This window comes from Sturnus vulgaris, chromosome Z (genome assembly GCF_052056855.1).
Source record: "Sturnus vulgaris isolate bStuVul1 chromosome Z, bStuVul1.hap1, whole genome shotgun sequence".
Classification (NCBI taxonomy): Eukaryota; Metazoa; Chordata; class Aves; order Passeriformes; family Sturnidae; genus Sturnus; species Sturnus vulgaris.
Window position 1 is genome coordinate 61,294,593 of NC_142283.1, and position 26,651 is coordinate 61,321,243.

General features: G+C 36.8%; 1 protein-coding gene across 1 annotated transcript; it reads left to right on the plus strand.

Moving 5' to 3' along the window:
• Positions 1 to 3: 3 nt before the first annotated feature.
• Positions 4 to 20,865, plus strand: CENPK (centromere protein K). The gene is made up of 10 exons (XM_014881412.2): positions 4 to 50; positions 1,518 to 1,616; positions 3,603 to 3,659; positions 6,355 to 6,427; positions 10,361 to 10,407; positions 13,272 to 13,354; positions 13,457 to 13,555; positions 13,840 to 13,969; positions 17,492 to 17,545; positions 19,776 to 20,865. The coding sequence occupies exons 1-10, from the start codon at positions 48 to 50 to the stop codon at positions 19,932 to 19,934; spliced, it is 804 nt and encodes a 267-aa protein (XP_014736898.1). The 5' UTR covers positions 4 to 47; the 3' UTR covers positions 19,935 to 20,865.
• Positions 20,866 to 26,651: the final 5,786 nt, after the last annotated feature.

The following is a 26,651-nucleotide window of genomic DNA, read 5'->3' on the forward strand; positions in this document are numbered from 1 at the left end:
CTCTGCGAATGACGTAGGGGCGGAGCAACGGACGGCGCGAAGCGAACATGGTAGTAACGGGCGGGAGGAGCGGTGGGAGCATGCCGGGCGGTTCGGGGGGAATCCCGGCGCTCCAACACTTTGGGGCAGGGAGGTGCTGCTTGGCAGGGAGAGCGCTGGCTTCCTGGCTGGGAAGGGGCGACGTTCATTCCTCGCCTGTGAGCGGGCATATCCCGCCTCACGTCCTCCCGCCGTTGTGCTGCAGGGGTTCTCGTCGGGGGCGCGGGGGCTCCCTCTCTCACCGCTTTTGCGATGTTGTTTGTACCCTGCCGATATTTTGCTTCCTAAGGTGCCTTCGCATCTCTTGCACAAAGTTGTGAGTTTCCCCTCCCCTCCTTAACCGTTTTCCCGCTACTGGTCGATTTGTACTTGGTCACGTGATGCATTTCGCCCTCCAAATATGTGGAAGTTTATGGAGGGACAGTGCCAAGAGAATGGGTTCAGGCTCTTCTCGGTGATTCCGAGCAGTAGGACAAGAGATAATGGCCAGACACTGATGCCCAGGAAGTTCCACCTGGACATGAGGAAGAACTTTATAGTTGTGCAGGTGACCATGCACTGGAACAGATTGCCCAGAGAGGCTGTGGAGTCTCCCTCATCTCCCTCACTGGAGATACTCGATTGAGTTAGTAATTTGTGCTTCATTAAGAAGGTAGAGAAGTGTAATTCTTCTTTAGATCATTATCAATTTTTAATGATTCTGTTTAATCTCTATGTGTTTGATGGGCTTAGCAATGCACTAAGGTATTTTTAAATGCTTCCTGCATCTAACCTGTTGGTTGTTTTCCCTGGAAAAAAAAATTTGGCCCGTCTTATTTTTCCGCTGTTAATCGCTGATGTCATCCGGATATCTCTTAAGTGAGAAAGCTAGAATTAAATTTATGAATTTTTATGTATTTCTTTCTGACCCGACAGTTTCTCAAGTTTTTAATTTAACTTGGGTTGATTTTTCTTTTGGCTGTCCACGTGCCCTCTTTCCTTGGTTTTCTGTGTATCTTTCAGGTGCTTTTGTTTGTTTTTCTCATATTGATTTGTTAATCAAAAATATTCTGAACTCAAATGAAGGAGAAATAGATTAGCACATTTATTGACAGAGCAGAAGTAACTGCTTAAAAACTTTGCAGATATATGGAGGTAAAGTGTGGTTTTGTAGATGTGAGATTCTCTTATTTTTTTCTGTATTAAAGTTGTTGGAAAATAAAGAAGCCATTGCAGATAATCAAATCAGTTATGAAAAATTAGGACTTTGTCATTCAATTTTAAAAGTAAATGATTAGTGTCTTCTAATTTAACTTAGTTATATAGTTAGCTGATTTTGCTTAATGGCTGGGTGCTTTCTAGAACTATAGAGGAGCTAGCTAGAAGCTTTGGAGTAAGGGAGCTTATTCTGTTACATAGTTGATCTGAAGTGGCAGGTATGATTTAGTGGTCAGTTTTTGTAGATCTAAATGATAACTGGTCTATTTGCTTGTTAATAGGCTGAATGTTTGTCAGAAATCACTAATACAGCTGGTCCTGTAGATGCCAAGGAAGAACTCTTGAATGAATGTGAAAGTCTTTGGAAGCAGATGGAAGAGGTATGCAAATATAAATGAGAGACTAGGTTTATTATAAAGCTTTTTCAGTATTATTTTATTCACTACATGTTTGCCCCACCCCAGCAAAAAAACCATTTCAATAAAACCAAATCAACGAACCAACCAAAGAATCCAAACAAACAAACAAAAATCACAAACAGAAAAAGGAAATAAGATCTTTAGAGAGGTCAAACATAGAATTGCTGGCAGGGGTGAAGAATGCCTTGTAGCGTCAATGTGCTGATGTTATGATTTAGTTAGTGTGGGAGTATATGTTAGAATTATGGAAAATTTAACAATTTACTTGTGTTGCAGTAGTACCAGAATACAGACACCCTTCTGTCTTTCGCCTCACAAAAGATGGGATTCCATTTCACAGGTCCTTTGGATCTTAGAGGAGAGAGAGAGTAACAGGAGAGAGAGGCAGAGGCGGACTGTGAGGTTTCCCTAGGCTTATGCAAACTGACAGTTACATTGTCATGATTAAAATTTCTTCTCTTGATAAATAGTATGATATGCTAACAAATAACAGTTTAGGGCTGTTTATTTTTATTTACAGGATTCTCAGAAAATATAAACTTCTGTCAGTTCTTAGGGAATACTGTTCTTCCTTTAAGATTCTGCTGAATCTGATGAAAAGTCATGTTCTAAATTATATTTTCAGTCTTAATTGCTTCGCTCAATTTTTTATTCTACTTATGTGCTATTTGCTCGCATTCTGGTATTAAAATACCAGAAATTGAAGTAAAAGTATTTCCAAGCTTAAAGTAAAACAAAATACAGACAACTGACAATACAATAATTTTACACTGGTTGATTTAAAAAGACTAATGAGATTTATTTTTTGTTGAGTATTCAGGCAATTTTGCATGTAACAAGTGGCAGGGAATTCTGTGTCTCAGTTTCTGAACTTTTGTTTGGCACCACATTGGAGGACCTGAACTTTCTTTGAAATTTTCAAATTAGAAGAGAAATCTGAATGTTTCCTATTTTGAATTTAACTGAAAATACTTGATATCTTTTATCTCATTTCCACCATGCCCAAAATAATACAAGAAGTGATGTGTTATTTTTGGAAGTTGATGAACACAGTAGAATTTTTATTATTTGGATTTTGCATCCTGGATGCACTCATGTTTCTGCAAAAGATTTAAACTAATAGCCATTTAATTAGCTCCTAGACTATATGGTTACATGTAATGTTCCAATGATTGTGTGTCATCATTGAAGAGTTTTTGTGGAGGAAATCCTATAAAATGTTTTTGTATCTGGATGTTAACAGCAAGGTTTCCAAAGTACTGCTTAGTGATTCTACTGCTTAGTAGAATACATCCTGCCTTGTTATGGGGCAGGTTAAATTGGCGACAGAAAAAAAGAGAGTTTAGTAGGTGTCTCCTGTTTATGCCTTGGATATTTGTGCTGGCCTGAATTTCACACTGCATATACACCCCATTGCAGTCATGAGAGCTGATGTAGTATGCTCGCAAAAATCTGACCACTCCTGAACTGTACAGTATACATACGAAATGACTTAAAACTAAAAATATGTATTATGATATGATTGCTCTGTTTAGAGAGCCAAAAAGTAGCTGAATGTGTGTTGACTTCTCAGCAGTTTCCCTGTTCAGCCTTGTCCATGATTCTCTTCCCAGTTTCTCATGTTCTTCATCTGTTCAATGCCTTTCACCATATGAACTTTTCCCTCATAACTTGCCTTTTACTCAAAGGATACATCTTTTTTTAGCTGCTACTTTTCCCCTTCAGAGTTAGTTAAGTTCTGTTTTACTGTGCTATGATTTCCAAACATTTCTTAATTTGCTCTTCTGGGCTAGGGTATAAGGGATGTGGAAGGATCCAAGTTGAAATTCTTTTATTTCTATATTAAAAAAAGTTATGTTTAAATTTCTAAGAATGGTGTTTTGTTCTTACAAAAAAGAAGAGTAAACAAACTTTCTTTGTGCTTTATTTCTTTACTTTTCTACCAAGTGTCAGAGCAAGTTAATGCTTCTAGGAACAGAGACACTGCCACGATCAGATACTAAGGTAAGACAGTGGGTTTTTTAAAATGCTTTATTTTCTGTTAAGACTGTAGAATCATAGAGTGGCCTGGGTTAGAAAGGACCTTAAACATCATGTAGTTCTAACCCAGACATAGGCAGGGATGGCATCCACTAGGATCAGATTGCTCAAAGCCCCATCCAGCCTGGCCTGAAACCTTTCTGCAGACAGGGCATCTGGAACTTCTCTGGGCAACCTGTTCCAGTGTCTCTGTGCTTACACAATAAAGAATTTCTTCCTAATATCTAATCTAAACCTACTCTCTTTCATCTTAAGGCCATTTTCCTTTTTCCTATCACTACATGCACTTGTAAACAGCCTGTCTTCTTTCTTTTTGGCCCCATTCAGTCACTGGAAGGTTTCCCTGGAGCCTTCTCCAGGCTGAGCAACCTCAACTCCCCCCACCTGTCTTTATAGGAGAGGTGTTCTGGACTGAAAGTGCATGTGTCCAGCTTTTCATCCACCAGGATCCCCAGGTCTTTCTTGGCAGGGCTGCTCTCAGTCAGCCTATATTGATACTGGGGGTTGCCCTGAGCCAGGGGTAGGACCTTGTGCTTGGTCTTATTGATTTCATAAGTTTCATACTAGTGCAGCTCTCAAGCCTGCCCAGGTCCCTCTGGATGCCATCCCTTCCCTGCATGTGTCAACTGCCCCACACAGCCTGGTTCTGTCAGTGAACTTGCTGAGGGTGTCCTTCATCCCACTGTCCACGTCCCTGACAAAGGCGTTACACAGTGCCTGTCTCAGAAACAAGGCCTAAGGAATGCCCACCATCACTGATCTCCACCTGGATGGTGAACTGTTGACTGCACCTCTGAGTGTGACCATCCAGCCAATTCCTTACTCACTGAATGGTCTGTCTGTCAAATCTGTGTCTCCAGTTAAGTGACAAGGATGTTGTTCCAAACAGCGTCAAATGCTTTGCACAACTCCCAAATAGATGACATCACTAACTCTTCCCTTATGCACCAATGCTGTAATTCTGTTATAGGAGGCCACCAAATTTGTCAGGCATGATTTGCCCTTAAAATTATATTGCTTAACAACAGTTGCTTCTTAATTTTCCACATGCCTTAGTGTAATTTCAAGGAGGGTCTGCTCCATGGTCATGCTGGACAGAGGTGAGACTAACCAATCTGTAGTTTCCAGATCTTTATTTTTCTCTTCTTAATAATGTGGGTTGTATGTCTCCTTTTATAGTCAGTGGGATCTTCACCAGAGTGCCATGACTTTTCAAATATGACGGATAGTGGCTTTACCACTTCACCTTCCAGTTCCTTCAGGTGCATCTGTTGTGGGTTTGATCCTATCTGCCAGCTTAGCTGTTCATCACTCCCTCCTCATCTGGACAGGGGAGAGGAAATATAACTGAAGCCTCATGGATCAAGATAAGGACAGATTTTCTGTTAGTACTTTGAAAAATGCAACCCATAAATGATTAACGTAGGCAGCAAAATGGGAGGAGAAGGTGTAACTTCAATACCTATTTGGACCTTTTCCTAATCAGTGCGTATGTAATTTCTTCTTGTAAAATGTCATTGTTATGCTGTCCTTCACAGCATCCTTCTGGACATGTGTGCAGCTGTGGGATGAGCAGGTTCACAGTGTGCTGGGTGAAGACCTGGCTGAAGGGCAGAGCTCACAGGGTGCAGCGGCTGGGGCCACATCTGGCTGGTGACCAGCCACCAGTGGTGTTCCTTGGGGTGCAGCTCGGGGGCCAGCTCTGTTCCATGTGTTTATCAGTGATTTGGATGAAGGATTGGAATGCACCATGAGCAAGCTGGCTGATGACTCCAGACGGGATGGTGCTGGTGACACTCTGGAGGGACCAGAGGCCTTGCAGAGGGATCTGGCTAGCTTAGAACATTGGACAATCTTCAGTGGCATGACGTTTAATAACACCAAAAAACGCAGGAAAGGAGTGGCTGCTGGGCAGCCCTGCAGGAAGGGATCTGAGGGTGCTGGTTGACAGCAGCTCAGGTTGAGCCCACAGTGTGCCCTGGCAGCCTGGAGCACAAACGGTATCCTGGGAGCCTTGAGCATGGCACTGCCTGCCACAGGAGAGGGCAATTATTGCCTGTATTCAGTGCTGTGCAACTTCACCTGCAGTGCTCAGTGCAGTTCTGCACCCCACAATTTTAAGAAAGTTGTGAAGGTCCTTGAGTGCATCCAGAGGAGGGCAACAAAACTGGTGGGAGGGCTGGAAGGCATGTCCAGTGAGGAACTGCTGAGGACTTTGGGCTTCTAGGAACTGAGGTGTGCCCTGATTCCTCTCTGCAGTTTCCTCAGGGAAATGGAATGGGGGATGCTGATGTCTTCTCCCTGATACCCGGTGGTATTATGTGTGGGAATGGTTCAGAAATATATGAAGGGAGGTTCAGAGGTGACATCAGAAAGCATTTCTTCACCTATATGAGCCTTCATCTGAAGGACCTTCAGAACTCTGCCAACTCTGACTCCTTTTCATTTTCCCTTTTTGAAAAAATAATAGAAACGTTTCTTGATCCCTGTGAGTGACTGTAAAATATTTTGAAGGGACTAGGTTCTATTAGATAATAATAGATGCTCTTTTGTTTTCTCCTGTATCAACTTAATAACGCAATTTCTATCCTGTTATACCTGATTTTATGCCAGTGCAACTCAACACACTTCAAGAGGTGCTTTTCTTCTTGTTACACAGCTTTCCTTGTTAATGCTGCAGTGGAAAGCTTTAACAGTAGAGTGTCGTCAGTGGCAAGTGAAAAATCCTGAAAGTAAGTAATCTTTTCTTGTAAAGAATTCGTATATAAACTTCTGCAAAGTTTCTTTCTTCTAGGCCGTGAGTATACTGAATGTCTGCTGATTGTATTTTCATTCCATAATTGCTTAAAAATTAAAATAAATTTAATGCTGCTTAAAAATTTAGCATGTATTTCCTCATAATTTTTGCACTTCAGTTCAAAGTTGTCTTGAAATTAAAAGTGAATTCCACTATAACTTAATCCTGTGATTCTGGACAAGTAAGTGTGTGATTCATACCAATATTCATCAGCCAGTTCAACGGAAAAACAGCTATTAGCAGATCTTCTAGCCAAATAAGAAAAGTTCATTATCCTCCTACCCGCCTTCATATTCTTTTCTGTGATTTTCTGTGATTGTTTTTTTCTCTATCTTTTATTTGTATGTATTTTTTAGAACAGAAATACGTTGGCAAATAATACTGTCTTCATTTTGTCTTTTAAGAAGCTGATACATTAGGCATACATCCACTGAGACTAGTGGTAGTTCTTATGTCTATTAGGCATTATCAGTCAAGAGGTATAAATTCCTCAGTTCTTCAAAATTCTCTTTGTACATGAGCACCATTGCTGACAGATTTCACTCTCTTGCAAGGCTGATGTGGCCAGACACTGAAAATAAAAGCACTCAGGACCTAAGTGTGAGTAAAGTAATCTTTGTTTTCAGATGTCCCATATGGAGATTCCTAAAACAGTTCACACTACAGTAGCATTAGTATTCTGGTAGTCCTTATGGTTATGTCTCCTGTCAAGGACCTGTTAGCACCTGTCAATCCAGCAAAACTTCTAGTTAATCTTTAAATTATTATGTTGACTCATTTGAATATTTTTATGCCAGTAGAGGCTTGGTTTTGTAGTATTTGCAAAATTATAGGAACGTGTTATGGACATGTGGTGATTTCCAATGTTTTGTCATTTAGCCAAATGGAAATGCCTTTTCAGATCAACATTAGAGGCAGTTTTCCAACTTTTTTCAAAGTCTATGTACTTGCTGCATCTCATAAAAAAATAAGAGAAGCTGGGAAAAATATTTTTTCTTTCTTATAAATAGATACTGTTGCTCTGTTAGAATGAATTCATAGTTCAGTGTTGTAAGCCTCATTCCAAGAACTGTCAGCCTCCAGTGCTTCTGAGGTATGTAGACCAAAGGCATATCATTGAATGAATTTGGAACATACTGGTTCCTGGCTGCTGTTCATGAATAAGCTGCTGGCTTAAAGCAAATTAATTTAAATAACTTATTTTTATCTGGGTAAATACCTGAGGCAGTTAGATTTCTGTACTAAAATATGTATATTAAACTTCAAGCTATTGGCTTAAAAATACCCTTGGACTATTTTTTTGGCTTGCGGACTTGCTTTGTTCAATCATTCTTACTTCTTCCCAGATGATAATATTTCTTTTTAGAAATCTTAGTTTTGTAATAAAGAAATCATCTATTTATAATTAATATTTTACAGCCAAATCTCTGCCTTTTTTGGCACCCTTTCCAGTGGAAGAAAAAAAGTTGCTGATAAGAATTTAAATAGTTCTGGTGCTTGTATGAAAATGAGGAGTTCGTTTTGCTTACTTCTCTGTCTTGGCTTCTTTCTACCTACTATTTGTTTTGAAGGAGGAATTACTTAATTGAAAACATTGTCTGATTTTATCTAAATAGAAATAGCAGAAATACTGATTTAATACAATTTACTAATAGACCATGAATGTCAGGCTGTCTTGTTACTTTGGTTTTTGCTTTTAGTAGTGGCCAGTTCATTTCCTGTAAATGAGGACCTGTCAGCATTTCAATTTTAAACCTTATTTTCAGAGGTTATAACTTGGCAGTTCTACATTTTTTTGAGCACAATATTGGCAAACAGACTTGAATTCATGATGCAAATTTTATTTTTGTAAAGCATTTAGTCTCTTTTTCTTTCTCAATTTTTGGTATTTATATAGCTCTAGATCTGCTAAATCAGCTGAATTAAAACTTTCTTTAAAGTTTTTTTTATTTGGGTTATAAAAATAACATTTCACTTTTACCTTTGTAAAATCAGGAAGTGAAAGCAACCATATTTTAAACCATTTCAAACAGTTGTGATCCACATAATTTCTGTTTTTCTTTGCAAAATAGCAGTATTCTGCCAAATACCTTTTTGTTTTATTTTAATATGAGTTTCTGTATAAACATGTGCATAGTAGTTGCTTTTACATTCCTAGCATCTGGTAGTATTTTTCTTAGTAGTTGTACTTTGTATCACTAGGCAATTCTGTCTGATGTTTGATTTTTGCAAGTGTAGTGATTCTACAACTGAAAAAGATTTATTGAGCAACCGTGAATTTACAGCAGCAGCTGGCAGGAGTGGGTTGTCCCAGTGTTTTAGATCTACATTGTTCCATAATGTAGTGAAGGAAGACAGGGCCTTCTATTGTGATACTCACACAATATAAACACTGAACGGCAAGCATGAACTCAGGATTAGGTATCTAGAAATAAAAAAGTGTTATGAGGCAGTTTTAAAAATTGATAGTAATTGGTAAGGGAAGGCTTATAAAGATCATGTCAGCAGGAAGTGGCCGAGGGAAGAATTATTTGGGTTTTTTTTCAATACATGAATTATACAAATGTGCCAGTGAATGTGAATAAAATTGCACCAATAAATTTTATCATGTGTAGGTAGGATATTCAAGTAAATAAAGAAATCTCACTCTAATAAAGCACAGACTACTATCTCCCACAGGTCTTAAGCTTAATTGGGAGCACAGTACTCAAATTGTGTGTCAAGATTTAGAAACAGTAATTCTTCAAGTAAAAGGAATTTTATTGAAGCATTTAATTTAATGCATTTTTAACTCAGTAGTTTTTCTGATTTTAATCTCAGAACAGTGTTTTTAAAACTACTAATCTAAAGCTTCTTAAAATTGTTTGAGGAAAGTACTATAACATTTCCAATGAAAGTACTTTTCTGAAATTATTAAACTGACTGTGTGTATTTAGGAAATGTTTCATGCTGTCATGAGAGGGTTAAGGGTTTCCTTTTTGTTAAAGGAATTTTTTATTTAAATAATTATTTGTAAGATTAGAGATTTCAAGCCCAAACTTGCACCAAAAAAATCTCTTATAAAGATTTTAATCTGTTAGAATAGCTTTAATTTCTCCAGTTAATATATTGAAATAGTTGAGTATATATTGAAAAGTCATATATTTATGCAGAAGCTGCAAGTTGACATGGATCTGAGGATTGACTGGAGTTTGTTGAATGATGTAAAAAAACAAAATTCAGTTTTTATTTTGAAAATGCATGAGTCATAAATCACTGCATTTTCTAGAAGCATTCTGGGGAAACATTTCCATGTTGAATTGTATTTTGCTTTTGCTTAGGTATTTCTTTTGCTCAGTGTTTGAGTTAGGATATTGGCCTTACTGGGCCATTCATCTCCCTACATACAGCTGTTCTTGTGAACAGTAAGGATGGTGACATACTTCTGGAGTTATTAAAAATTAGGTTCTATCATTGTGATAAGCATTTGGGTGGCTGTTTAACAAGGAATTGGAAGACTGGAAGAATTTGATTGCCCACATTGGTAACGTTGATTGAATGCCTTCTGCTGAAAAAGGCAGGTTCAGGTGTCTTGAAGTGTATAGAAATGTGGGTTTTATTCATTATGCACCTACACCAATGTACTTGGAGCTCGTTCAGGTATGAAAAATGACACACAAACACTGCATTTTTTTAATCTAATTTTAACTTGCTGAATAGTGACAGTAGGTTAGCCCAGCAGGACACCACGGCATGTGGTTAAAATGCTGCTGACAGCCAAACTGTTTTTTAGAAGGTACAAAAATTTCTTTCTAGCCAGGCTGCTTTTTAGTATCAATAAATCTTTATCATCTAATGCAAAAAATAACCAATTCATTTTATTTTTCAGTAATTTCTACCAATCCAGATGTACTGTTAGAATTAGGAAAAGAAGAGGTAAGGCTTTTTGTTCGTTAGAGACAATAAAATTCTGTTGGGAAAAAAAGAAAAACAGTATATGCAATTGCTGCATTTTCCAGTCACTGTTCCCAGAGTGGACTACTGCTAAAATGCTGTGTATTTTCCTTCAGCCGTTTATGTTGTTCTAATGCTTTTTTTCCCTGTAGTATAACTAGTAAAATTTCCTGGTTGTAACGAGTGAGGTTTTAAACTGACTTACTGCACAAGTCAGTGAGTAAGGCACAGTAAACAGTATTTTGCCTCTGTACACACCACCTAATCACAGTAGCTCAACGAACTTACCTACATGAAACAAAAATGATGTGGTAGTCAACATCCCTGCTGCATTTATGCTCCAAGGCCTCACTTAGGATTGGAGTCCCATTGTGCTAGATGCCACCAGGAGATAAATCTTGTGCCAAGGAGCCTGATGACCATGACTTGCAAAGATTTAGCCATCATCTTTAACATCATGCAAAAGGATCCACTTTTAGGGCTGAAGCCTACACACTGTACTTTTCAAGATTACTTTCAGTTAACATTACACAAATGCTTGGGCAAGAAGATCCACTCAGAATTGTGTTTTCAAGATGATCTGTGACTGAATTTTAATTGCTAAGTGGAATTTATAACAGAACGGCTGGAGTTAGAAGGGATCTCTGGAGATAGAATCATAGGATAGTTTGATTGGAAAAGACCTCTAAGATGATGGAGTCCAACCATCCAAATCCACCACTAAACCCTGTCGCTAAGTGCCTCACAGGATTGTGTCGAGGTGGCTTTTGAATATCTTCGAACAAGGACACTCCACAGCTTCTCTGGGCAGCCTGTTCCAGTGCTCTGTCACCTTCCAGTAAAGCAGTTTTTTTCCTAATTTTCAAATGGAACTTCTGTATTTGAGTTTGTCCCTGTTGCCCCTTGTCCTATCACTTGGCATCACTGAAAAGAGTCTGACCCAATCCTCTGACACCTGCCTTTAAGATATTTGTGTGTGTTTTTTTAACCGAAAATTATAATATATTGCATTTCATATTTAATAGAAAGTTATGCCATATTATGTGTTATACAGAAGAATCAGTTATCTTAGACATTGAGTTCTGTGGCAATAATTTGCAAATAGTTTGTTGAGTTCCTCCGTTGGAAGGAAGAGCAAATCAAGAATGCTTCCTGATAACATTACACTATATTGATGGGATATAAGAATGCTATATGACTTGAGAATATTCCTGTGTGTAATGCCTTCTGGTATCACTCACAGTGGCAAACCCTACTGCTGTTAAGAGTCACTATCAAAAAGTTATTAGGTTACACACTTTGATTTGCCTGTATAGCTATGGTATGTTGCTCTGATATTTGAGGATTACAGTTTTTTTCAGATCTTGTATGTATGGAGCGTATTTGTTTCTGTAGCATATTTTCAGAATTCATATTTCTTTGAGCTAAATTCTCAAGTGCTCCTATTTTGTATGGAAGCAGAAAAAATGCATCCAAATCATAGGCTTATGTAAGAAACATTATTTTGTAGAAGACCATAGTGCTTTAACAGGGGACCTCATCAATTTATACAAGCATCTGAAGAGAATGGAGCCAGCTCTTCTCAGTGATGGCAAGCAATGGGATGGACAAGAACACAAGGAAGAGCTTCTTTACTGTGCACTGGAACAGATCACCCAGAGAGGTTGTGGAGTCTCCCTCACTGGAGTCTGTCAAGAATTGCCTGGATGCAACCTGTGCCCTGTGCTCTTGGATGATCCCTGCCTGAGTAGGAAGACTGGACCACATGACCCACTGTGGTCCCTCACAGTGGTTAGGGACACTTCTCTATCCAACAATGCAGGAGCCATGGTGTCAGTCACTAAGCCCATTGGTAGCTAGACATCTCACACTCACATGGACAGATCAGGTTTCCTTACCAGCTCAACCCTAGGTTTCCTTCTTCACTTAGGCTCACACATCCTGATCCTTAAAATAATTTAATCATGGCATAGTAACAGAATAACAGCTTGAGCTAGGTGCCTCTGAGGAGAGACCCAGAGCAAAGAGATTTTATACCCTCAAAGACAAAATGCTTTTTATACTCTCACAGTGCAAACAAGGCAAGTCCAGGCATCAACAGCTCCTGCCATGTCTCAGTGTCCCCTCACCTGGCAGAGCCACATGTCCCTGGGCCCTTGTTCTGCAAAGAGTTGGCAGTTCATGGCCTCTTGCCTGGGGCTCAATCTGCAGCTCCCACTGCAGCTGCACCTTGAGCTACCTGCACTGAAGGTATTCCTCAACACGGCCTTACCCATTCTGTGATTCTGTAATGAAAGACCCAGCCCATTGAGAGTCCACTGTTCCCTACATTCAACAATGCCTATAGCTTCTGAGTACAGTAGTTTTATTTCTCCAAGTTTCCTGTCCCTGACATATCCATAGCACTGAGAATCATTTAATTACTGGATGCAGTTAGTCTTTCTTTGATGCATCTTCCATTTTCTATACATTTTATGTGGTGCAAGTAGCATGGATTCATTCTTGCCAGCAGCTGCAATAATTTAGACAATAGAGCCCTGGTGCTGTAGACATTTTCTCCTCAGTCATTTGTCAGTTGAGCAGTTCATGTGTGTGCTCCACAATTTGCTTCAGCTAAAATTAAGCATTTTGTTAAGCTCTGTGAGGTTCAAGAAAACACTAATGAGCAACTGGTTATGGTGACATTTTGAATAGCTCCCGCATTTTAAACTGGATTTTAATGTTTATTGAGGAATTGCAGATGATTTTGTCCCTCTTTATCAGATTTACAGACGTAGCCTTACATAGAACAAATACTACAGCTTGGGCTACCTGCAAACAGTAGTTTAATTTCTCTTCTTTTATAGTTGCAGAAGACAAAAAATGAGCTTGAAATGTTGCTGTCAGCAGTTCGGTCAAAGAATAAAAAACTGGAAGAAGATCTGAAAAGGTAATATAATAATTTGGACTCTAGAATTCTGTAAGCTTTCTTCTTTTTTTTGACTGCCCAGGGAAACTATTTATCTGTTGTGCCATTTTCTACTTTTCAAAGAGAACAGCAGTGGTATGAGGAACAGAAACGGATGCTAGATACTGTAAATGAAACTGAAGAAGACAAAAATACCCAAGTTGAACAACCTTCTACAAAAAGGTATTTCTACATTTTTGAGCTATAAATTGAAGAATTTAAATATCAAGAGGAGCAAATGAGCAAGCAAAATCTAAAAATGTATTCCTTGCTTTGGTTAATAGACCACATAATTGCTCAGTAATCCATATTTGAAACATTAAAGTAATGCTGCTATATCCTGTGGTTAAAGATGTTGAATTTCTAACCATAGATAATAAGGGGTTTTTTTACTTATGAAGGACTTTTTAGTTACTTGATTTGATCCCTTGTTCCATTGCTGTTTTTACTGGGTTTTTGGAACTTAGAGAATTCAGTAACCTGAAAAGTGAAATACGGAAATTAAGGACCTTTAAGAAAGAGCTCTTGAATGCTTTGGGTGGATTTCTGGATGAACATTATCCCCATCCGGGGAAAGGTGAAAATTATAAAAAAAAGGTAAGACTTTTCTTTACCTATTATATTTGAAATGTTCAGTTTATATTTAGTTAGATGCAATATCTGTTTAAAGTCACTAGCATCAAACCTGCAGTTGTATTTTGAAATAAGCGTAGTTTTTTACAGCTGATCCTCTAGCTTTAATTTATATTTTTCAGGTTGTTTTATATTATTTAATGCTGTTTCCAGGTGGATATTTCTTTTCTTAATGCATATATCCTTTACCCAATGAGATGCATAGCAATACATAGCAACTACAAGCTATACCAAATTTGGAAATGGTGTGGAGTTCAGTCCAAATTGATTTTTTCTTTTTTTTTTTTTTTTAACTTGACTGGGCAAGTAGATTCTTATTTTCCTTGGCAAAGCAAATATTAATTGTCTAACAATGTTTTTGGAACAATAAGGAAAAGTGTTTATAATTACAGAGTAGTTTGGAATGTTAACCATCAGATTTTGTTCAGGCAAACTGGGTCAAAAATTATTTTATAACTTCAGGGAAAATAGGCAGCCAGGGAATATTTTGCATAATAAATTCAAAGTGTACAGTAAAAATAAAACAATTACCATTACTATATGATAGATACAAAAAAGCTATGAAAAAAGGCAGGTTTTGATTGTGATTTCAAGCACACTTAAAATTACAGAAGCAGAAATTACTTCTTTAATCCAGTTCCCTGGTAACCACATAATATAATTTATTCAGTTTATCATTGAGCTCCATTTTAGAACAAATATTTTTTTTTCCTACTGTCTCTCCTGTGTTTTTTCTTCTAGTACACCTCATTACTCTGGTTAGAAACTGATAGCTTCCAGTCTAAATCTTTCCGTATCTTAACACCAATCAGCAGGTATTCTTACACCAGAATTTCCTTAGAATAGCTGTTTCTTTCTTGTGTTTATTTGTCCTGAACTAGAAATGCCTTTATATTTTCATGGAAGGCAGTATTTTTCAATTCCCTAGCTTATCCTAGTAATACCCATTGTGTATTTTTTTTCATAGTTTGTTTCACTTGGATTCATCTTTTTTGCAACCTGCTAAGAAACAATATTATAAATAAAACTGCTAGCTCACATCTGTCACCAAAGCAACAAATTGCACCCTTGTCTTTTTCTGACTGTAATTTGCAGCTAATGAATCCCGATCTTTTAATTTTAAAAAAAGTCTTTGTTTTGCACATAAGCACATATTTTGCACATAAAAATACCAAATGGAGATGTCAAGACATGATGTTAATTTTCGAATTATTATTCAAATATCTTATTTTGTTGAATCTTAGTTTTTCTGCATACCGATGCCTTCCTTTCCTGATGTTAGTAAATATGACAGATTTTGCTCTCAGTCTCTCTATTTTAGAAAAACCCTCATGTGGGACAGTGTTAAATGCACTGCACAAGTCCAGGTAGATGACATCAGTTGTTCTTCCTTTTCCACAAATACTGTAACTCTTGTAGAAGGCCACTAAATTTGTTGGGTGCAGGTGGTCTATAATGAAGCCATGTTGGCTTTCACCAATCACTTTACTTAAACAAAAAAACTGCTTTGATTAATTTCAACACAAGGTTTTATCTTTTCTTAGCTTAAATTTTATTTATGCATTTCCTGACCTCTTAAACAGAGTCTGTTTTCTGACAAGTCTTCTTTCTTTTCACTCTTTGTGGATTCATAGCTTTTCTATATCATTTGACTCACTTGGATCACTTGGCTTAACTAGAGGTACCCCCTAATCTGCATCTGAGTAATTTACTGTGAATGCAGGACAGCCAGCCATTTTTGCCTACGTTTATTGAGTGTCAGAAATACAAATTGTAATCACTGGCGTTGAAATTTGCTGCTATGTTGATTCAGGAGAACACGTTATTCACTGCTATTATCAGCTTGGTTCAACAGTCTCACAGTGTCAAACTCTTAACTCTGCACATCAGTAATTTTGCTTCACTTCGTGGAAGCATCTTGCATTCACAGTGGTTCTGTATAGGATTGATGTCTGTAGGACATGGCTGCAGCATAGTTTGAACTGCTTCAAGCCTTGCTGGTCTGGCTCCACCCTCCTTTCACCTGGCAACATGCATGTAGGATTGGGAGTGGGAGTGAGGACCGGATCACAGCAGCTCACATTGGCTTCCAGTGCCATGGCCCAACACCTTTAATATAGGCAGTGACTGTAGTAACGGTTATTTTGCATTTTAAATCTAGGATAAAAATCGACTTTTTTTTTTTTTTTCCCCCAAAGATTATAATACGAAAAATCAAAGGCTGAGGAATATTCTTTATGCAAATCTGTCTCACTGGAAGGATTAAGAAGGTTCATTTCAGGCTAAATAATGAAATGCTGAACATCCTGCTTAATAAGTACTAAGTGATCAGCAGTACTTACTATATTAGTAGTAATTTTGGCCAGGGAAATATATCAGCAGAGGTTGTGAAGTACCTTCGTTTGCTCTAAGGAACTTTTTGCAGATAGGTAATGTAGATTCTATTTCCTCAGCTGAGTATCAAGATAAAGACGCATCGATAGATGTTGCTGGGCCATAGCTCCAGGATTTGCAGTTTCCATGGAGCAGGCTCTCCCTGGAAACTGAAACTTCTGACTTTCTGCAGACTATTACAAACAGTGACTGGAGAAAAGGATCCAGAACTTGCCTTTCACTTGTTCTTCTATCTTGCTTGTAATCTTCCTCTGTTCCAGAACTGGAGTTTGTATATGGTGCTGCACACCTGGTAATATCTTAGGACTTAAATTGATATATTCAACAGCAATGCTGAGAAAGCTAGTGAAATACTGTCTCCTTTATTTTGTTGAAACTGAGTTGCATGGGGAAAAAGAATAAAACTGGAGAATTTAAGAATCAGGTTTACCGTGCAACAGTACAGGCAGATCCTCTGACATTGCTGACAAAGGAATCTGTAGACAAACGGCCTGATTTGCTGGCTACAAAGGAAAACAAATAATCTTCTAGTGATATTTTATCATTGCCTTTTTTTCCACCAAAAGTTTTAATTATTCTATTTCTTAACCTTGATAATTTTTTAGTTGAAATCAAAGCAAGTAAGTAAGTATTCACTGTCAAGTCTTGAAAAAAATTAAGGTACTGTGAAATGAAGTCTTGAGCGGTGTATTATTTGTATTATAAACATTATAATTTAAAACATTATAAACATGTATTATTTAAAGCTCATGAAAAATATTTTTTTCTCTAACAAATCTGGTTCATAGAAGGTTCTGTACCACATTATAAATGTGATGTACCTGGTTTTATTTAAATGTAAACATAGGTAAAAACATTATGATCTCTTTAGATTAATCTCTCTTGATAATTCAAAAAATGTTACATTTGAAGTGTAGGATTTTGAACTGGTAGATTTAAATGCTGCCTTGTATTTCTGTCAGGGCTAAATCTAAGTAAAAGTTTTCATCTATTGTGTACTATGCAGTCAAATAATTGTGTAATTATTTTACTTCATCAATTAACATTTTTACTGACTAGTTTGGGGTTTTGTTAATTTGGTTATCTTTCCAGAAGTCTTCTGCAGAGCCAGCTGTAGAACTGATAACATTGAAGGAAATTTTAGAGGTAGGATGCTTTAACTATGTAGAGATTTGAGGAATTTTTAAATATTCAGATGTAATGATGATGATAATCATCAAGCGTTTATTATTAATGTAAACAACAGTATGTGGCATTTAGTTAAGACAATCTAGAATGATTAAGAATGTTGTGTCTACAAGAAGACTGCAGGGAGACCTCATTGCGGCCTTCTGGTACTAAAAGGGGGCTTGTAAAAAGACGGAGAGCAACTTTTTGCACTGGGGAATAGTTCTAAATTAAAAGAAGAGAGATTTAGATTAGCTGTCAAGAAGAAATTCTTTACTGTGAGGGTGCTAAGGCGCTGGAAGAGGTTGCCCAGAGAAGATGTGGATGCCCCATCCCTGGCAGTCTTCAAAGCCAGGTTGGATGGGGCTTTAAGGTTTTTGGAATGAGATTATCTTTAAGCTACATTCCAAACCAAACCATTCTATGAATCTAGGTCAGTTTTCTATTTTAATTGCTGTCAAAGTAAACCCCAAATTGTTACAAGAAGTGTGGCAATAATGTTCAGTTTAGGCTGGAGAACAACTATCTCTTATTTCTTGATTTTACAGTGTTTAGTTTGAAGAAGTTTTATGTGACTTAGTGGTTCATGTTTGGAGAGACAAATACTATGTTTAACACAGAAAATTGGTCCATTTCATGCTCTATTTTATCCTGTTTCAAGAAACATATTTCTGAAATATACATTAACAGAAAGATTAATAAATATGTAGCCTCATAAGGACCAATAGTCTTGTGCATTAACTGGATTATTAACTCATACAAGGTAATCAATTAATCTGATTCATGCATTTCTAATTGATTTTATAAGTATACAAGCATTGCTTAGTGTGAATTTTTAATTGCAGTACAACCTATGAACATAAAATGCAAAGCATAATTCTTGTCTTAAATGTAGCATTTGAAGTGAAATTTTCTGTTACTCCTCATCAAACTAGACTTCTATATGTAAGTTGTCCCTGGGGAAAAATTTTTTTCTTGAGGCAAAACGTGATGTTATAAAAACTTTCTGGTATTAAGATGCATTATCTAATCACTATGACATTGTAGATAGTTTAAAGCCCAAGCTTTGAGCTTACATCATCAAAATAATTTTACATGCTTCAAATATCTCAGTATACCTGTTAGTGCCAAAAGAGGGAGAGCTTGAAAACTGATTAGAATTTAGCATAGCCACAGCCCTTATGGAACAAGAATTTTAAAGTTCCTCTAAAGTTTTAAAATTGCTCTTCATATTTCTCTGATATTGTTAATTTCTTGAAAATGTGAGCATATTCAGGTAACACCTAACTTCCATTTTGAAGAACACACTATTAGAAGAATTCAGACTCATTTTGAATTTCAACATCCTGACCTAAAGTGTCAATGTCCCTTATCTTTGTTTTCTGTCTATCCCTTATCTCTGTTTTCTTTTGTCATTCTAGCTTCAAGTCCTTGATAAATTTGAAAAATGTTTTCTGAGATTAAAGTTACAGCAATAAAGGCTATTTTAGAGTGTCAGATGTCAGAAAAAAATAAATAACAATTTGTCTAGAATAATGCATTTGGAGTAAGTTCTCATAATTGGAAGTACAAAAGACATTAAGTGGAACAAGTCTTCAGAATGTTCTGGGAAAGAAGAGCAGTTGTTTTTTTGGGTCTTTTATTAGTAGCAGTGGATGCAAAAATATAAAATCTGGTAGTAAGGATTTTGAATTTGTTCTTAGCACTAAGGGACAAACAATATTTTGTATTTACTGAAATTGGGGAAGTATAACGTTTAAAAGCTCTGAACAGAAAGATGAAATGTCTAGGATAGGTAGAAAGAGCACCACGGGATGGGTAAGATTATTTAATCTGTAATGTGTGCAGTACTCCTCATGAACAATATAATGAGGGCATGAACATGATCTCCATGAACTGGAAAAGAATGACAAAACTGATTTTGTTTTTAACTCCGTTAAATAATTCTGTATTTAGATACTGCATTTAATCTACATTTATTCTGGAAAAAAAGAGGATTCTGCTTCTAATTTTTACATTTAAAAAGATGTTATGAAGTTAATTGGAAGTCCTTTGCTTTATTTCTACTTTGAACAGATCTCATATTTCTTCTGTAGTCCTTTATTTCTTATATCGCCTACATCACAGTTATTTGTATAAATTTGGTTAAAGAAGATAAAAATGTAGCTGTTTTCTTAATTTCCTAAATCTTATCCTTTTGGTCTTCCAGAATGTGATGAACAAATTAATTACCACGCCATTTGAACCTTACATAACAATCAATGAATCATTTTGGCCACCTTATATTGAGCTGCTGCTCCGATATGGAATTGCCCTGAGACATCCACAAGATCCAAAGAGAATACGCCTCCAAGCTTTTCACAAGTAGCATGACCTACACATGCACTTGAAAACAAAACAACACCAGTACTCTTAATTCAGGGATAGGACATACTAAGGTTTCATAGTAAGCTTTCTTAGTATCAACCATCACTTCTCATTGTATTTTTTTTTTAATTGAAGTGGATATTTAGGAGCATGACATGAGGAAAAAAAAAAAAGGAATCTATTTTAACAACTTACAGTTGAACTTCAGTGTTATATGAAAATTTGCATTGTGGAAGGTTTTTTGAACTGCTTCTGTAAGATGCTAATTGATGTAATAGACAAAGATTTTAACACTTCTTTTTACTTTAAAAAATTTATTTTAGACATCACTTAGCTTTCTTACATTGCCTGAAGTCATCTTAATTTCCTTTTGTATTTTCTTGTACTCTGTAGAGTGCATGGCCTTGCAAACATTTGGAACTAACAAACAGGTATCCTCTCAAGGATGTATTATGCCTTGTTTGTTTCTCAGAGCATTTGCAAAATACTTTATTGGTTCCAAGATAAACACTTGGAAAGCTGACACATCTTTCTGTGCAAAGTGCAGCAGATGTTGAATCTGCACCTTTCACTTCATGCTTCCCAAATGGCCCATTTTGTGTTGTGCTATATTGCCTTACACTATCTACCTTCACTTTTTCAGACCTAGTTTATCAAGGCTCTCAATGGGTCTCTGTTCTGTTGATCTCTACAGCTTCTAAGTTACGTCAGTTGAGAGATACCTTCTGACTCAATGCTGACATTCTGTGTAATCTCAGTCCTTTCTGTGGCCGTTGTTATTGTATTGTACAAAAATTCTACTCTTGCATATTTGTAGTGACTAAAACTTTGGAAAATCAAGTTTGTCCTTTATTAACCAGATTGTTGTTTATTGGGGGAGGAACTTTGTTGATTTTTTAATTGATGAAAAAATAAAGATTTGTATACTATCATAGAATGTTTTTGTGTGATGATTTTTAGGATGATGTTTATGTGATTTGATGTAATGACTTGTAAAGATGATGTAAGGACACATGGGAGAGGTAAGGGGGACCAATCTAATATAAGTTCCAGTATAATTGCCCTTTTTAGACTACTTAAATGGTCTAAGCAAAAAAATCATTCATCTTGTGTCTTGAGTGAATGCTGTTCATTTTGCCCTCACAACTGGTGATTAAGCTGATGAGTATAGACTGTGGTATGTGCTGTTGTGCATGAACATTGACTTCTTTTTGGTTCATATTGCTTGTGTAACTACCCTTCTGTTGTAGTTTAACCTCTCTTACTCACCTATGAGCTTTAGAGTCTGACGAATCTGTACACATTTACCTTGCAGTATTTTTAATTAAGGATTCAAATAACTACATTCTTTGGCTTAGATTTATAGCATTGTCTCTTAAGGGTTTTATCTTCATTTGTGTTTAAATGCTTTGTATTCTGCTATCCTTTCACCTTCTTATTAATATTGCTCAGACACTTAATTGACGCTGGATTACTGCTTCTTTAATGACATTGATAAGCAGAGGAGAAAATGTTAAACACTCAGTAGCCTCTTGTGTTTAAAAAGAAGAAAAATACCAACCCATACCACTCGCCTCCCAAAACCAAACCCAAACCAAAGCACTGAGGAGATAGGATAGTCTATGAGCAAGTGCTCTAAAGAAGATGCAACATTCGTTCTTTTTTATACCAAAATCAAACCTCATCCATGTAAAATACCAGAAAAGATTTAAATCAAAGTACCTCACATAAAGCTTTGTATTAGAAACTCTCTGCCATAAAATATGTTGTAAGATTACATATGAACTTGCAAAAAAAGCTATTGAATTCAAATTTGTGAGTGGTTATAAAAGAAAATTGGCAGTCAGCAGGTTCAGAAATGTCTGTCCTACTAATTGTTGGACCCTGAGGAGATACACGTAGATACTCCCTGAGATCCTCCTGTAGCTCTTTTTCATTCTGTGAAGCCTTTTTGCTTTAGGCCTTGGATACGTTCAGAACTGAAAGGTTCAGTGTAGAGCCTTTTCCTCAGGACTGATTGAATCAGTGCAGCAGAAGAAAAGCTGTAGAAAGAGATAATCCATTTTCTCTCATGGCCTATAATGCATTGCCTGTTTTTAAGAGAAGCTGGTTTAGACTGAAACAGAGTTAGCCAAAAGCTGTAGCTCCTAGAAAAATCTTGACAAGTAAACTGAAGCAAATCAAGGCAGTGATGAAGAACAGATCTTCCTTATGGAAAAAGCTGAGAGTAAGCTCTTTCATCAGTACTTTGAAATATCAGGAAGGTTGCGGAGTATGTTGAAAGAGTAGGGTAATTTCTCCATCTTTTCTCTCTGCATGTCTAAGTAGCAGTTGTTTGTTTGGAATTAACACCTCTATTAAATGCTAATATTGGGACTCTGTACATTCTATGAAATAAGCATTTGTTTAGCTTACTGTCATTTTTTTACTCTACAAAGGTAATATTAAAAGAAAGCCAGGATGTTAAAATGAGCATTGAAAGCTGCCAAGCCTGAGTAAGGTGACAAACTGCTCTGTGAGCTGGCAGTGTGTCCTTGTGGCTAAGAAGGCCAATGGTATCCCAGGTACAATAGGAAGAGCAGTGCCAGCAGGTTGAAGAAGGTCATCCTGCCAGTCTGCCTGTGACTTTGCTTCTTTCCCTTTAGTTAACCAGCAGTTCCCTACACAGCCATGCCTGTCTAGAGACAATCAGGTAAACCTAAATATGTGTGTTATAATCCAGGTCAAGACAGTTGTCATGATAACAAGCAGCAAAAGGACAGATACCTTTGATTTCAGCCATTACTTAATAAAGAATACTTGGCTGGGTTAATTCAATTAGGCCCGTATCTCTGGAATATTGGCAGTGCTTTAAAACCTCTCCCAGCTCAGCCTCTACACCAGATAAGCAGGCAGCTTCTCTGTCTAACACATACCATATTCTCCCAGAACGTAGCTGGTGGTTTTAGTATGTTTAAGATGTCAGTCACAACTGTGTCACTAGCCAGGGCATAATTCACAGATGAGCAGTCACCTGCTGAAATCAGAGGCCAGACCTTGGGGACTGGTGCTTTCCGCTGTGACTATTTCGGTAGAAAATCTCACCTCAAGGGAGCATTACTTGCCATTCAGATTTGGTGTGATCTTGACATCAGACTGGCATTTACGTGAAGAGGAAAAAAGAGACTCATTGTACAGTAATGATTCTTCTGGAATGTGCATGCTGCGCAGAGCCCCTCATTCTTCTTGCTTTTTGGAATACATCAGTACAATAGACTTCTTATTGAGAGGAAATTGATCTAGCAACAGGAAGACCTTACATGTAGTTTTATGAGGTTACAAGGAAGAGCAGACCATGCCTGCCACCACAAACTTAATTCTGCAAAGGACTGTTTGGACAAACTTACTGACGTGATTTCCTAATGAAATAACTAAATTTTTCTGCAGATTTTCAATTTTTGATGGTGGCACTAAATGCAACTGCTTTATTTATCTGCATTTTGCTGCATTGAAAAGAAATCTGATTTTCAGAGTTTGGCATAAAAGTTTCTGGATATAAAGGTTTGGCAGAAATATACATGATATTTGTGGTTTTGAGAGAGTGCAGGTGATGCTAGTGAAGACTGCTGTAGCTAGTTACAGGCATATAACATAACCTTGGAAAAATAAGCCTATCATGAACTCTTGAATGGTCATTAGTGTTTTAGTAAAATGACACTACATTTTCTCTATCTTAGATTGTATTGGAAGCTTTTTTTAAAAGAGAAAAGTCCAATAAAAGCATGTGATAGCAGTCTTGTAGCTGTTTAAATCTTTAAGTCATCTTTCATAGTTATGTATTCACAAAAGATAACCAGTCCTTGTATTTTATGACAGTTATTTGTTTCAGTGTTTTGGTTTGGTTTAGCGGATTTACTCTGAGGTGGTTTTTTTGTGGGTTTTTTGGGATATTTTGTGTGTGGGGGGTTGGGTTGGTTTTTGTTTGTTTGTTTGGGGAGGTTTTTGGTGTTTAAAGTTTTGTTTTGGTGTGTGTTTTTTGGGGGGATTGGGATTTTTTTTTGTCTATGTTTCTTTTTGTTTTGGTTTTGGTTTACTTGCTGTTTTGGGACAGTTGGGTTTTTTTTTTTTGTTTGTTTGTTTTTTTGGGGGGGGTTGGTTGTTGGTTTTGGGGGGGTTGTTTTGTTCTTGTTGGATTTTTACTTTATTTGCTTACTTACTTATTTTGCTTCAAACTGTTTTAGCACAAAATAGTTTGATCACAATATTTCTACTTGCTATTTCACTTACTTCAAGTTCTACATGCTTTCCAAGCTGACATTCTAGTGATTAAGACAATGAGACTCTTTATTTTGTGCATATTCTCAGGTAATACACCATGTTTTAGTAGATTGTTTCCAGGTTAAACAATGAGCATTCCAAGGTACCTCAGCAGTGCCGAACTACTCATAATTATAATCAGGCATGGTTACAAAAAGTTCTTTGTTCTGCAAACGTTTCAAATTCTGTACTTCAGAAAATTTATTGTGTCAAATGAAACATAATATTGCCTTCTCTATTTGGCAACAGATGCTGCTTGCAGGTGCTTGCAAATGAGCTTTTGATTATAGCTAGCTAAGACAAATGTAATTTTGGGGATATTCCTATTCTAGTTTTAATTTAGGTTGCATTAAATGAGTTGCTGGAAATAGTTTCAGGCAGAAGAACTTAAAATACAAACAAAACTAGATTAGTGTTGCAGTTTACTTGATAAATAACTAGTCCATTCATTTCCTTGACAATTGTTTGCTCAAGTTTCCTTAAGATTATAAAGTGATTGTGTTTTCTTTCCTTTAATAGAACACTGAGCAATTTTGACTGGTAATGTGGCAAGCAATTATTCTTGGTGACATGATCTAGACATATCTTTACTAGAACACTATCTTATCCACAGAAACAAATTACTGTGCTCAGAACTGATATCTGTCAAAAAAGTTAATCTTTGCTAATTCTATTACTTTTATTTAACAGACTGATTAATATTATGGCTATTTGCACAGACTGTAAGACTCTTACAGTTACTGATTTATATTAAATGTTGCAAAAGAAGAAGTTCACAATGCTACTGTGTATGTGTAATCTATTGCAGTGGTGTGTAAGTTTTTATTTGACTGGGCAGCATGCTTTCATTTCAGTATAATTTCTTTCTGTATTTGTGTCTATTTCACTCCTAAAAGGTTTTGGTTTGTCAAACTCACTGCAATGAAAGTTTTATTTTTGTTAGATTTGGGAACATGTTATTTATAGTCCTATGAAAGGGAACTGCAACGCTAGAAAACAGATGATTATTTTGTTGTATTTAAAGGAAGAATCCAAAGATAGGTAAATGTGAATAAAGCTGCTTAATAGAAAGGGAGCAAATGTGTGTTTCATAATGGAGAGGTGAAACTGTTTAGCTGAGCTGAATTTAAAGTTAGTTGGTTAGTTAGTCTTTTCAGAATAGTACTCCTACCCGTTTTGCAGATTAAAAATTAATTTAGACTTTATCAGGTAGTTGCCAGATGGCTCTAAATGCAGGACAAGCTCTGATCGCAAACAAGAGCTTAGTTTTAACACTCTTTTCTTATGAAGGCTAAGGCTTTGCAATCAATACATTCTTTGACTGAGTGCAAGCTTGACAAAAATTCTGTATCTGGATCAAAGTTCCTTGTATATGACAGGATTCTGGCAACACTGTAAGTAATCTATTATTTGGGAAGACAAAATATTGAAGAACTGCCGAAAGTATAGTATAAAAATAATACCATAATTGCGTATGTGAGGGTCCCAGCAGAATTCTGCTAAGAACAACACAAATTTGAATATAAATTTCCCTTTACGGCTAGAACTAATGTGGGCAGCAACAACAAAGCTGAATGTAAAAAATATTTTAAAGTCTCTGGACTGCTAATTTAAGAGATGATTAACTCAGAAAGCAAGCTCTTATGTATGGGTTACAGTTCAAGAACACTGAAGCTGAGAATAACAACTGTGTCTTGACTGTTAGTCAAACAGTGTCTGCTCTACATCAAGAAGAGTGTAGCTGCAGCAGCATTCAAATTTTATAATGTAACACAGATATTAATTTCATGAAATATTACATCACTACATCAACTGTGAGTTACTGCAAGAGAAGCAGCACTTCTCAGAAAGCCAAGTCACATAAACCAAAGTAAATTGGGGGAGGACAGACAGGGCCCCAGAATGATGTACAATAGGAGTAGTGCTTACAAGAAGAAATCTCCTATACTGTGCCAGGAATGTCCTAAACCAAATCAGCTAACTCCATGTAAAACTACCAGAAGTTAGATGTAAGCTTTCACCTTAAATCAAGAGAGAGTTATTTTACTCAGACAAATTAATTCCTGCTGAAGTTCTTTTCCACTGGAGATAAGACTGTCCGTGGGGCTATACCAGGGATGAAACCATCCCACTGGAGTACTGCATCATCAAAGAAGCATTATCATAACTGCTGAACAAAGTTATCTTTGCAACATTTTAGCAAGGTTGTTTTCAAGCTTCTATTGAAAAATACAATCTGGACAGTAGTCAACATGCACATAATTCCTCAAGGGAACACAAACCCAGTGCCAATTCTCAAAAGCAAGAGTGCCTAGGAAAAAAATAGACACTGAAATAATTGAACTCAAGCTGATGTGTTACCCTTTCAAACAACTGACTTGTCGTTGCAGTTCGGAACTCAAATTAAGAAGCAAAACTAAAT